The sequence below is a fragment of the Gymnoscopelus braueri genome, assembly GCF_963280865.1.
Source record: "Gymnoscopelus braueri genome assembly, chromosome: 16".
In the NCBI taxonomy this organism is placed as follows: Eukaryota; Metazoa; Chordata; class Actinopteri; order Myctophiformes; family Myctophidae; genus Gymnoscopelus; species Gymnoscopelus braueri.
Window position 1 is genome coordinate 27,273,721 of NC_137616.1, and position 13,747 is coordinate 27,287,467.

The 13,747-nt window shown below is 41.0% G+C and overlaps 1 protein-coding gene across 12 annotated transcripts in view; it reads left to right on the plus strand.

Annotated features, from left to right (window-relative positions):
* utrn (utrophin) overlaps positions 1–4,949 on the plus strand; it is a gene marked incomplete at its 3' end in the record, with an annotated part of 232,858 nt that extends 227,909 nt beyond the window's left edge. For all 12 annotated transcript variants that reach the window (XM_080452440.1, XM_080452443.1, XM_080452444.1 and 9 more), the window contains 2 exons: positions 443–468; positions 3,316–4,949. In XM_080452440.1, the coding sequence (XP_080308566.1) occupies positions 443–468; positions 3,316–3,324 (35 nt within the window). The remainder of the gene's footprint in view (positions 1–442; positions 469–3,315) is intronic.
* Positions 4,950–13,747: the final 8,798 nt, after the last annotated feature.

Genomic DNA, 13,747 nt, shown 5'->3' on the forward strand with positions numbered 1-13,747 from the left:
TTAATTTTATGTGAATTAATTATTTGATTAAATCAGGAGAAAACTTTAGGCCCTTATTATCCTCTGTGGCAGGGATTGAAGGGGAAAGCTACCTTGGGGGCAATGTTCATCAAATAAAGAAGAAAAAGTGTTGGTAGTGAGTTGCCGCTTGCTGACTTTAAATTGTATTTGAATGTTCAGGATCGAAACTCCTATCAGGGTTTTAGTTACAAATCCATTCTAATCTGGCAGAGTGCTATAGGGATATTAGCATTAGGTTACTGCTCTGCTCTAAGGCACTATGGTCTCAGCCATCGAAATAGTGTGCATAATATGTGTGAGAGGGACCCAGAGGGAGTAATAACTTACTCTAGACTTTCGAAATAATCAAAAAGGGACAGCTGAACTACACAGTGCATATTCTAAAACTAACATATTGGCTTTTTGTGGTTTTCTCCTGCAGCCTCGAGCCTCTCCTCAAGACCACAGGTAAGACATGGTTCTTACAGCCTCATAATTGTGCTAAAACACCGGTTAGAATCTGAAATGAGCCTGAGCTATAGAAATAGACCATCCACCATCCTACCCATTTATATGGGTTACAGCTAATTCCCTACTGATGGTATGCTCTCCTTTATATCCAATGCTACTGCATATTGCCTATTGCATAGTAATAATTTATTACCAGTCCTTCAAACAACATAAATAGCCACAAACGTAAAAGTCAACAGAGCTAACATGATGACAGGCTAACATAAATATGGATGTTTATATTTGGTCGCTGTGATTGCAGATTAGAATCTGTGGGAGGCTGGGAGCACACACGCACATGCGCGCACGCATGCACGCGCACACACACACACACACACACACACACACACACACACACACACACACACACACACACACACACACACACACACACACACACACACACACTGATTGCTCCTTTGCGTGATTTCTGTTCTTTGTTTTTAACTTTTCACCATGTATATGCATGTTTCACTCCAGAAATTAGGTAATTTAGTCAAAGTGAGAGAAGGTAAATCAAACATTTTAGAACAACATTTTTAGACAAAATTACATCTCACCGTCACCGGAGAAGACGTCAACCTTGACCTCTCCGAGTGTGAAAGGCACAGCTAATGGTTTTCTGAGTAGCCCCATTAGCGCGTCCTTCGATTCCAGTTTATGATGTCTTGTGCTAAAATGGGTTCTAGTCCAGAGGTGCTGTGAAAAGCACTGTCACTGTGTGTCACTGTGACAGTCACTGTTGATTACATCACTTTTTTACATCCTCCCTAACATCGTTTCTCCACTAATAACCGCCATGCACCAGTTAGTTTGCTTGTTTGTTTGCTTGCGGCGTCTCCATTTCGGTGGCTCCTTTTATAAAGCCACATGTCCAACAGCTTGTCATGCGTTTCTCTTTGACATTGATTGATTGATTGATTGATTGATTAAATACTTTATTACACATGGTACAGTAAGACATTTAGGCTAAAAAGATAACACAAAAAAGTCCTGGGGACTTGTTTCCATTGTGGTCCTATGTAATTCAATTCATCAGCACAGCATAAAAAATGTACACAATAATACATGTCATCAACAAATACAAACACTATACTGTATGTACAAAAGAGATGGGAAAATATCATGAGTACACTTTACATTGTACAGTATGACCTTTTTCTTGAATTTAGTTAAATAAGTTCTTAAAGAAGGTTTGATAAGAAAAATTGCTAAGTGAAACCTTCAGGTGGCTATTGAAGTGAAGTACTGTAGCACACTGATAACTAAGTTTTGAAAACATGAGAAAAATTATACTTTTTTGCTGAAGAAGATTTTAGTTTTCGGTGTGTGTGCATGTACTGCTTTTCAGTGAATAGTCATCTGAAGTTTTCACGGAAATATTTGCTCTAGTCAACACAGTCTTCTGTAATAGAGCACCCCACCCAGCTTGGTGTTTGAGCATGAAATGTACACAAAGTCAGGCCAGTTTAGTATTTATGCAGTCGTAGCATACGCCGCATTCAGCACAGTAGGGAAGAAAAGTGCTGAGAACCTCTCTCTTCACTTCACACCTGTCTTGTTGTTTCCCCCTTCAGTTTAAACACCCCGTTATCCCTCCCTATTTATTTATCTGTCAAACGGGTCAGTAGAGTTGGCTCCCTCATCCTAGATCCAACAAGACAACAATGTAAGAACAAACTAGGGGACACCAGCCTATCGCTGCACCTTTATCTCAACAGCCCATTTTGTCTCTGCCGGGAAGAAACCTTGGATCTCCCTATTCCAACTTTTTTATTTTTTTCGTAAAATAATGCCTTATTTCGTCATACTACAGTGTCACATAAAATTAGCAAAATTCTACAAGCTCGAGCTTGTAGATGGGCTATTTTTGCTTTTTTTGGGGGGGGGGGGGTAAGTGGAAGTATAAGTGTTTAAGTCTGTCTGTGGGTTTCATTGAACCAATGAAAAGTATTAACTCATTCAGTGCCAGACTTATATCTGGCTGTGTTTGCCCAGTGCCAGAGATTTTTTGATTTTTCTTAGATTTTCAAGTAGTCAGAGAATATTTATCTCCAGTATGATCGATCCCCTGATGGTTGCTAATCACTGAGGGTTGCACTGTGTGGTTTCACAAATGTCAACGAGGTCATCGCGACCTCGTTGACATTAATTGTCTGCCTTTGAAAATAACATGTCTGGGCCAAAAATACATAGTAAAAAGAAAAGATACAGCCTTTTTAAGTAATGAGTTAACCAAGAAGTGAATGGAGCAGCAAATCTTCGGATCATGATATCTTGGGTTCGGAAAGTTTTTTTTCCAAAATTGGCACGTTGCGCCATTGCGGGAAAACACGTCAAACACGTCAATGGCACTGAATGAGTTCACAAGCGTGTGACTCAATAATAACTAACTACATTGGATCCATTAGAACGCAGGTTATTTTTTCCATTTCCTGAAAAGTTATGGTTTTGGACTTACAAGGTTTCAGCCCAACAGACTATTTGCAACAGCCCTGAGGGGCTTCCATATCCGTTTTCAGATCTCTTATATTCCCATACAACTTTGTCTCGGTATACAGTAGAGATATGAGGCAGCTGCAGCAGTTTTGAAACTATTTATATTGCCAATATATAGAATAAGACTTGTTTTTAGTGATCTCTGGAGTGTATTTACAGTTTGGAATTGGATCCGTTTTTGCTCTCATGAAGGTGTGCAATTGTGAGGCTATTAAGAACCATCATACACTTTTACATTTGCATCGTTAAACCTCATCATATGAATTATCGATCTAATATTCTCTGTGTTCCGTTCTGGTTTTACAGGTGATGTGAGCGCCTGGGCGGCCTGTGTCTGTACAGTACGAGTCCGAAGGGAGACAGGAGCATTCCCAAACACACAAGACTTCCTCTATCCCCTCAACACCCCCAGGACACAGTGATGGAGAACTAGTCCACCACCTCCTCCCCCCCTGCCCCTTTAGCCAGAGAACCCACCCTAAAACCCAAAGACACACAGGACCAGTGACCTTTACTACTATTACCACCTTGTTGTATTGTACTATGCAAAACTGTACATTTTATGAACTGTAGATTGTACCTTAAGTTGGTTAAACATTTGTCAGTGATTTGTTTGGATATGCCGATAATTATTTGGGAACGGGGGGCTTTGTATAGTGAAAATTTCGCTTTTTGATGTTAAGAGGGTGGGGCAGGCTTTCTGTTGTATGTTTATTTTTTTCTTGTCTAGTTCTGCCTTCACTGGGAATCACACTGTTACATTTTGTCATTCCATTGCTATCTTCTGCCTTTTACCTCACATACACCCCCCCCCCACACACACACACACACACACACACACACACACACACACACACACACACACACGCACACATTTATACACCACTACATATTACTCCATTACTGTCATAACAAGAGACATGGCCACAGACTTTGTTCTGATTTTGAGAGTACCTATTTCTTATCATCATAATATTTTTTTAAGACATAGACTCAATCCTCAAAGCATCTCTTTGGTTGAAGGTCCTTCTTGTAGCATGCTCGATGTCAAGGTTCCCCTTTAAAGCATTGATGTGATTCTGTCGGCGTAGCTGTTGTGCCGACCCTGATTTGTTGATGTAAACTTTAAACCCCTTCTGTGCCTATACAGTTGTCATTCCACGTGTGGAAGACAGAGAGAAACGCTGAAAAGTTGATGATGGAGTGTGCGTGTGTAAAAAAGAGAGGTTTGGAAAATATAGATTTGAGTCGTTCCAAAATTGGGTTTGTAACCGGGCCCGCGGTCATCATGTAGAATAGTTTTATATGAAAAGAATTAAAATTAAAATCTTTATGTTTGAAAAAAAAAATCAGAAAGAAAGCCATGATTGCCTTGCTACCTCAGACTCATAGACACAGTTTCCGTTCGTGTGGTCTGTAAACTTGTTTCGACTGAACGTTATACCTTGTGCAACTAGCACACAGAACACAAACAGCCCAGTTCGGCATCCTAAGCTTGTGCTTACTGTATTGATGTACACTGCAATGAGGAGATACCAAGTTTGAAAGACGAGAACAAACAGAATTCCTATTACTGTACCACAATGGGTCTGCGTGAACTGCTGAAGCTAGCCGCCCGTTCCGATGAGTATTAACTGTTGTTTTTCCACTGGTCTTCTAGCACTGGTCCCTCACTTGCGTTGTGTTGTCGTGCTACTATATGCTATCCTGTAAGACTTGTGAGATTTAACAACACTACTATAACCTCCTCCCAACTGTGGAATGGTGACCATGTTGATGGCGATGATGATGATAATAATGATAACTGTTATGAAGATTATTATAAACCGTACCATGGCAGAACTATGTCGTTTCTCCTGAGGTTTGTAGAGTAGATTGACCACACTACGTGTAATATGGCTACATTGTTTTATTCTAAATAAAAACTTTTTTATAACAAATTAGTTATAGTCATTTGTGCATCATTTACTTGTTTAAGGAGCACCAAGTGATTTTCCCAGAACCTGGACTATCTGAGCCACTTCTTGTATGGTGAGTTAGCCCCTCTGATCACATAGTCTAAACATGGTGGGGAGCAGTCTGGCATATGGCAAGAATGGATCATTCTAAGCCTGCAAAACCAGTTGAATCTCCATCGTATGTGTCTTTAAAACATACAAAAGATATTGTATATTTTCTTTTTATTATATAATACAGTGGGGTCCAAAAGTCTGAGTCCACTATCGGAATGTCTCAAACTGTCAACATGCGTTTGTCTTTTAAACTTTAAAATTGTTTTAAATTTTAAACTAACTAATTTTATTAGATGTTATGGCCATCAATCTACACACAATACCCTATATTCACAAAGCAATTTTTGCAAAAAAGCTGGGGTTTGCTTTGTTATGGGAAATTATGTAGATTGGTGGGAATTGAATTAATTGTGATAAACGGATCTAGGTAGCGGGCTTTGAATTTTGGTCCCCAAATGGTCTGAAAAATCACAGTGAAAGCTTGATCTCTGCTTTGATCCTTTGTTTTGTTATATGATATCCTACAGTGCGTACAAACGACAGCTCTGAAACAAAGTGTCTAATATGGCTGAGTCAAGGAGGCAACCTGTGAAATACAATTGTATGCTGCCTGTTGTTTATGCATGAGTTGTTTGTACTGTTGTGGTAGTTTTGAGTTGAGAGACATTTCATAGTAATATAAATATCACTTCATAGGATTTCTTAACTTTATTCAGAAAGATCTATCCACCGCTTCCAACCATCTCATCTGTGAGAATTATACCCTGTTTAGCTGAACACCTATTCCACCGGGTTGGAGGCAAACAGCACCAACCAGCCAGAAACAGTCCCACCTGAGGAGGCCTGCCCATCCAGAGCGTCTGCCAAATGCCTAAATTGTAAATTAAACATTTGGAGGCTGAGCAGAGCCTTCAATTTAACATCCTTACTGTGGTTGGCCCTGATGACATCCCAGGCCACGTTCTCAGAGCACACGCAGAACAGCTGGCAGGAGTGTTGCGGATATTTTCAACCTCTCCCTCTCCCAGGCTGTGGTCCACTATTGTGCCCCATCCCCAAGCTCTCCAAGGTACTGTAACATGTCTGAATGACTGGAGACCTGTCGCCCACACCCCTATTGTCAGCAAATGCTTTGAAAGATTGGTGAAGGACTACATCTGTTCCATGCTACATGCTAACTGCCACACTGGACCCATGGCAATTTGAATATGGTACAATAGCTCCGCCAACAATGAAATTACCATGGCAATTCACACCGCCCTTTCTCACATCGAGGTGAGGAACAGCTGTGTACGAATGCTGTTTGTGGGTCTGTCAGCGATAATGCGACGGCCTACAGGGACACGGTCAGATCACAGCATAATGTTGTCAAGAGAAATTTGCACTCAACGGCAAGAAGACGAAGGAGCTGATCGTCGACTACAGGAGGCCGAGAAGAGAGCACGCCTCCATGTACATCGACTGAGCAGTGGAGAAGTCAGTTACTTCGATTTCCTCGGCATACACATCGGCAAGGACCCCGATATCCACTGCTAGGTGATGTTTACTTGCACAAGAGACTGATATTCTGCCAGATTTTTGTTTCTTTTTGAACAGCACATACAGTACCTTATGTATATTTGATGGTTGTCCTGTTATTATCTGACTTTTTCCTTCGGTCCTTTCTCCATTCTCATGACTAAATCTTAAATCCTTGGAAAGTAATTTCACACACCCTTTTCACACCTGTAAACTTGTGATGTGAAAATAAATTTGAAGATGAAGTTGAATTGTTTGTACTGTCATGGTAAATTGAGTCTAAAGTGTTAAAGTGAATATCACTTACAGGATTGAATACGCTATTTTCGATCATCTGTGAGAATTACACCGTAATCAAAAGCATCTCAGACACCCATACCTGAAATGATGCAAATAAGGCCTCATTACCCACCAAATATGCAGCATTGCCTGGCCCAGACTTTATCATGATTATCATCAAAAGAAGCAATCATACACCGGGACGTTGTAACAGTATCATGGGTTTGCAGCGAGAGTGCTGCCAAAATGAATGATGAAAAGTAATTAGAGAGCACACTGGCTCCTTTTAACAAAGCCCCTCAAACTACATTTTTCATCTGAGGGATATTATTCACTGGTATGTGGCATACAATTATTATTCCAGCCTTTCTTAAGAATAATATGTGACGTTCAATTAATGTTCTTCCAGGTCCTGTTCAGGCGTTGTCATCTTTGTTGGCTGTTGCTGGTGATAAATTCGATGTGACTATAGGGGTGATGAAATGGTGCAAAATCTCCTAATTTTAGCACCCTGTCAGCAGGCTCTTCTCGCATTAAAATTATGTCTGAGCAGAAAATTATCTGCAACCTAACAGGTCTATGCTTATTGGACTGAATCTCACCTCTTGTATCCCCAATAATTTGCTGAAATTAATGCCAAAAGGGCGCATGTCTTTGTCACACAGTCACGCTCACACGTGCATGCATTCGGGGCGGCAGTGGCTCAGGGGTAGAGTGGCCGGGTAGAGTGTACTGGAAACCGCAAGGTTCCCAGTTCGATCCCGGGCTCCCCCAGAGTTAGTGTGGAAGTAGCCTCGATCTCCAGGCTTTTATTGTTTAGTTTTGCTAAAAAATAAAAGCCTGGACCAGCGCGTCGGTGTACCCGGTATGAGGAAGTGTTCATTTCCCCAACCAACCAGAGTGCAGTGGGCGTCGCTCGTAATGTTGTGTTAACGGGGCGGGGGTTGACGGACAGATCGGTGAACCAATGGGATCAGGCGCAGTCTCTCTGCGCCTCTATACACCCGCCCCTCTATACACGAAATCAGGAGCGTTGGTGCAGCCTAGTGTGGTAGTGTCCTTGAGCAAGACATTGAACCCCTAATTGCTCCCGATGAGCAGGTTGTTGCCTTGCATGGTTTCCTCTGCCATCGGTGCGTCGAATGTGTGTGTGAATGGGTTAATGTAATGCACAATTTATGTAATGCGCTTTGGATAAAAGCGCTATATAAATGCACCATTTACCATTTATTTACCATTCCATAGTCCATACACACACAGTATACTCTTGGGTCCGTACAGTTACAGCAACCTTTTCCTAAATAATACAGCATCTCAAGGTTTAATATCATCCATAGACTGGAGGTCAGACTCTCCAAACAACATCTAAATGTTTAATATCCTCCAAAGAATGGAGGTCAGATTTGCCATACAGCATTTAAAGTATAATATCCCCCCATAGACTGGAGGTCAGATTCACCATACAGCATCTAAACATTTACACAGTGACTGGACATTAAATGGCCATACAGTAGACTATGCATACAGTATTATCACACATTCTGATGATGCTTGCTAATGATTGGTCACACACATCACACAGTAATAGAACATGGAGCATAACAGAGGTACTGTGTACACAGAGCCCCTTCCACCGTGAAGGACCCCTCACCAATGATGGAAAGTAACTAAGAACATTTACTCAAGTACTATACTTGAACTACAATTTTGCGTTACTTGAGACTTTACTTGAGTATGTCCAATTTTCAATACTTTATACTGTACTTCTATTCCACTACATCTCAGATGCAAATATTGTACTTTTTACTCCACTACAGTTATTTCAAAACTAGTTATTAGTTACTTAGCTGATTTTAGATTATTATTACAAAACATACATTAACCAATGAATCTCTATTTTATACTATCAACATTGCCGGTCTGCAAGCTCACAACGTGTGACAATGTGCCGTGTTGAGATCTGTTGTACTGTGTACTTTTACTCAAGTGACATTTTCAATACCTTTACTTGTAACAGAGTACTTCTTCCACCACTGCGCCTCACACAGACTTTTTACCATGAGGCAGAAGGTTTCGCAGCATCAGGACCGACTCTGCAAGGTTCTTCCCACATGCAGTCAGACTTCTGCAACAGTTTATTCTCCCATGCTGTTAGACTTCTGCTACTTCTTCCCACATGCTGCCAACCATCATAACACACTGCCTCCCCCTTCCCCCCCGACACACACACACACACACACGCACGCACACACACACACACACACACACACACACACACACACACACACACACACACACACACACACACACACACACACACACACACACACACACACACACACACACACACACACACACACACACACACAGACAGAGGAACACCCCCACATTCCACACACAACTCGCCTGGACTGACTACACCTTTGCTCCTCTCTACTTCATGATAACCCTTCACTGATACTTTATACCAGACTATCATCACAGCTGTGCCTCCTATTTATACTATATATAATTACCACTGAGGTCACAGGTCAGGCATGAGTTGTACTTATATTATTTACAGGCAGATATCTTGCCCGGCATTGCAGGGATTATTGCGCTGACAACGATCAGTGCAGTCGATCAGCGTGTTCAGGTTCCGGTATCCAGTTTTGGCCGGATTATTGTGTGGGTGGCTCTCTCCTCTCTCTCTGGAGTATTGTGTAGGTGGCTCTCTCCTTCTCTCTCTCCCACCACACCCCCCACCCCCTCCCATCTCCCTCACTCGCTAGCTCGCTAGCTCCCTCCCCCTTACTTTGCCTTGAACATCCTCATTCTATTGCTAGTAGCTATATTCATACTTTGTAGTTGTTTTTTCTAGGATCTATTCTATTGTATTACTATGGTAAGAGAACAGCACCTCGTGTTCTCTGTTATTAGTTTACTGGATGATTTGTTTTTACAATAAGTATCTGTTTTCTCAATACAACTCAAAACAAGAAGATTATACGGAAATATTGGAAAATATTCTGTAAAAGAAAAGAAGAAAAAAAAGAAACAATCTCAAAGATCCACCCTTTCTCTGATGCATGTGCCTCATTTAGATTTTAGAGTTACAGTAGCAAGATAAAAAGGCAAGGCCCCCAAGCAGGTGATCGATTGGTAAGAAGAAATTGCTATATCTTTTACAGACATCAACCAGGCCCTGGCTACAGTGTCAGATTAAGACTTTTTCCTGCCCAGGACTAGGACCAGGTTTCGTGCTCCTCCACAAACGTACACAAAAGCAAACACGCAACATTATTTCAGCATCAATATAGCACCTTTATTTCAACAGCCCGGTGTTTTTTCAAATGAAATCAGGTAAAAAAAACACGCGGACAATTTCAAATAATGCTAACATAGCTAATACAGGCAGCAATGATAATTATTGATTTGGTAACTGTCAGAAGCTCTACTTTCTAGCTTTTTGAACCGAGAAGGCCGCAATAACAACACTGAATCCAAGTTCTCTTAACACATCACTTTCTGCATGCGAGAAAGATTACTTGTGACTTGAGATTGCTTTTGTCCCATGGGCCATGGTTCTCATTTAAAAAATGACAATTTAGAGAATGAACGTCCCCAGACGCGTTGGTCAATGGCAAAGTTAGCTATATTCTCAAGGCAAGGTCAACATTAGAAAAAGGGTGGGTAATGTTCCTTATCCTCTTTTTTATGAATTGGTGAAATGGATCATTCACTTTGCAAAGTCATCCTGAAAGTCTTTTGAGTATTTATTTTGTAAGCTGATTGGTGTAGATCCAAAATGCCTCGCTGCGCAAGACGTGCTCCTGAGAATGTAACCGAAAGTATCGCCCAAGGAAGTTACATTGATACTTTGCAGATCTGTTTCTATTCCCTGTGCATGAAACCTGTAAAAAAAGACAGCTTCGAGGGGAAGTACATACAATGGAAGCCTCGACATGCTCTGCATTAGATCGTTACCTGGATGAGAAAAGTCTGGGAACAAGGCTACCAAAATGTGCACAGAGATATTGGGCTTTTTGAGATGAGATGAGATGAGAAATACTTTATTATCCCCAAAGGGAAATTGTGGTGTCACAGCAGCACAGTGTAACAATAAATAAGTAAGCAACAGACAAACAAAAACACAACGAGACAGATGGACACAACATAGACCAGGGTCGACAACATGCATTTAGGGAGAGTTCTTAGGCATTGTAGAGTCTGATGGCAGTTGGCATGAATGAGAGTCTGTACCGCTCAGTGTGCATGTTCGGGGGGAGAGTGAGCCTCTGGCTGAAGGTGCTCACCCTATCCTGCAGCTCACCATAGAGTGGATGGGAGGGGTTAGCCAGGATGGAATTTAGTTTGTCCCTAATCCTCCTCTCTGCGACCGACTGCAGCCCTTCCATGCGGAGGCCAACCACAGAGCTGGCCTTCTTTATGATTTTGTTGAGCCTGTTTAGCTCCCTAGCCTTGATGCCCCCACCCCAGCATACCACTGCATAAAATAAAATGCTGGCTACAACAGATTTATAAAACATAGACAATAGCCTACTACACACATTGAAGGACTTGAGCCTCCTCAGGAGGTACAGTCTGCCCTGTCCCTTTTTGTAGACAGCATCTGTATTGTTCTTCCAGATGCTGTCTACAAAAAGGGACAGGGTTGGTAATCAGGTAGAGGTTCTGAGTCACTCTGCTAGACAAGTACAGTTATAGCTAAATCAGACAGTCATTTTACAGACTGCATGACAGGCTCAGTGCAAATTGTTACAACGTAGGCTTATATATGCAATGAATACAGATTTTGACCCATAGTGATCAAGCATCTCAGAATCACTCCTAATCTTGCTGAAAGTTTGGCTATAGGTAAAATAAATGCGATATGTGGGAGCTGGGAGGTAGTAATGAATCTTCCTTCCAATGGACAGTTTTCACAGTGACCATTTTGACAGGTAAACACAGTGGGTGTGTTTCATTTGGTGTTTCTGTGTGCCAGCAGGAAGCTAACTGTACAGGAGATGCCCTTAGTGCTGGCATATTAGTAACACCTAAATGAAACACACCCACTGTTAATGTTATTAGCTTCAGCTGTGTTTACTTGTCTCAGATGGCTGCTGTGAAAAGGGTCAATTCAATGCATGAGCAGGCTCTGGCGTGTTGCACAGTTGTGGGAGGATTTTCCAGAAATGATTTATTTAGCAATAATTGAACAAGTGAACAAGTGCTGAGGATAACAGGATACCTGAGACTTTTTTGTCCCTTTTTTGGTCATGTTAATGTTAAAAATCAAAGCAAAACATTTGGAATATTGGAACCCTCTCCATCATACAGTAGGAAGGGGGAAACATCTTCAAGTATTCCTGACATCACCATGGGTGAGTACAACAGAAATGAACTCTCCCTTGCAGTCAGAACTGCAGAGTGCTTTCCTCCTCTCTCTGAAAACTGTGTGTGTGTGTGTGTGTGTGTGTGGGGGGGGTTTGGCTCTGTGTTCCCTCCCGCAAACTTTGGAAGGCAATCGTAGCCAGTTGGAATGGAATATGAAAAATCTAAATGATACATGTTTACCACATGACTCTGAAATAATGTGCACCATTTCTTCCAAGATTAGGCTTACTGTGTAACATATCCCCTTCCATGGCCCTTCTCTTTATCATAGGGATCTAGCAAATAGCATCAGCAACACTAGCCTAAATCAATACACGTCTTTCTGCAACTAGAGGTTCGGGCCGCTACGTGGCCCACAGACCTACGTGCACGTCACACTGCCGATCCGACCGATATGCCCATGTTTACCAGTGAATATGACCGTCTCTCATGCAGAAAAAAGTTCACTTATCTACGGAGGAATTTGTTTGGTGAAGGGTCAAAGTTCAGAGAAGTGTATATGTGATGACTTGTGTACTTGATTGTGACATGAGATTTGTCCAATTTGGTGCGTTAAAATGTTACCATAGGTTTACCAGAGACTATGATCTTATCACATGGTTTCCATGGCAACAGTGAATTTAGGATTTTTTGGGACGAAAAGTCATATCTTCTTTTGACTAATATTTTGTCATGTAGGTCACTGGTTCTCAATGTTGGTTTGAGGGACCACCAGCAGTCCCATGGACCGTTATGGGTCTGTAACCCTTTTATTAGACTCAGATAGTGTACAAAAGGAACATAAATATATATATATATATATATATATATATATATATATATATATATATATATATATATATATATATATATATATATATATATATAATATTTATAGCATTTGACACTATTTGAGTCAAATAAAGCCTGAGGATTTTACAATGTAGAGTGGGGTGCCAGACTTCCAGTATAGTTTAGTAACAAAACATTTAGCAGAATGGTTACCGAGCAACACATAGACGCAGCAGCATGCAGACAAATGGGGTTCACCTTTACCGTTTTTCATACTGGCATAGAACTGAGACAAAGCCTGCTTCAGCTCCATTTTGGTGATTGTTTTAAAATAAATAGCCAGATCTTTCTTGGCACACCATGTATGAAAAATGGACCACATAGTATTTTTAATGTTCAGGCTTTGTTCCTTCCTCTATCCATCCATGTCTTTCTACCACTCATCCACTTAGCCCATCCAGTAATTCACAACAAAATCTGACATTTCAAAACAATTAGCTTGGCACAGTAATACTGATGCAATACGGTCACAGATAATAATAATAAACTTTATTTGTATAGCATCTTTCATGACATGAAATGCAGCTCAAAGTGCTTTACAGAGCAACAATACAATTACAGAAAAAGTAAAAATAATTTAACAATAAAGCAAAGAAAAGCAAAAGCATAAAACAACATTAAAATAATAGCAAAAAAGGCAGTGAATCAGGCAAAACAGTGAGGACATGAATAACAACACAGAGATTTAAAAATCAACTAAAAGCAAGAGTTTTAAAGCT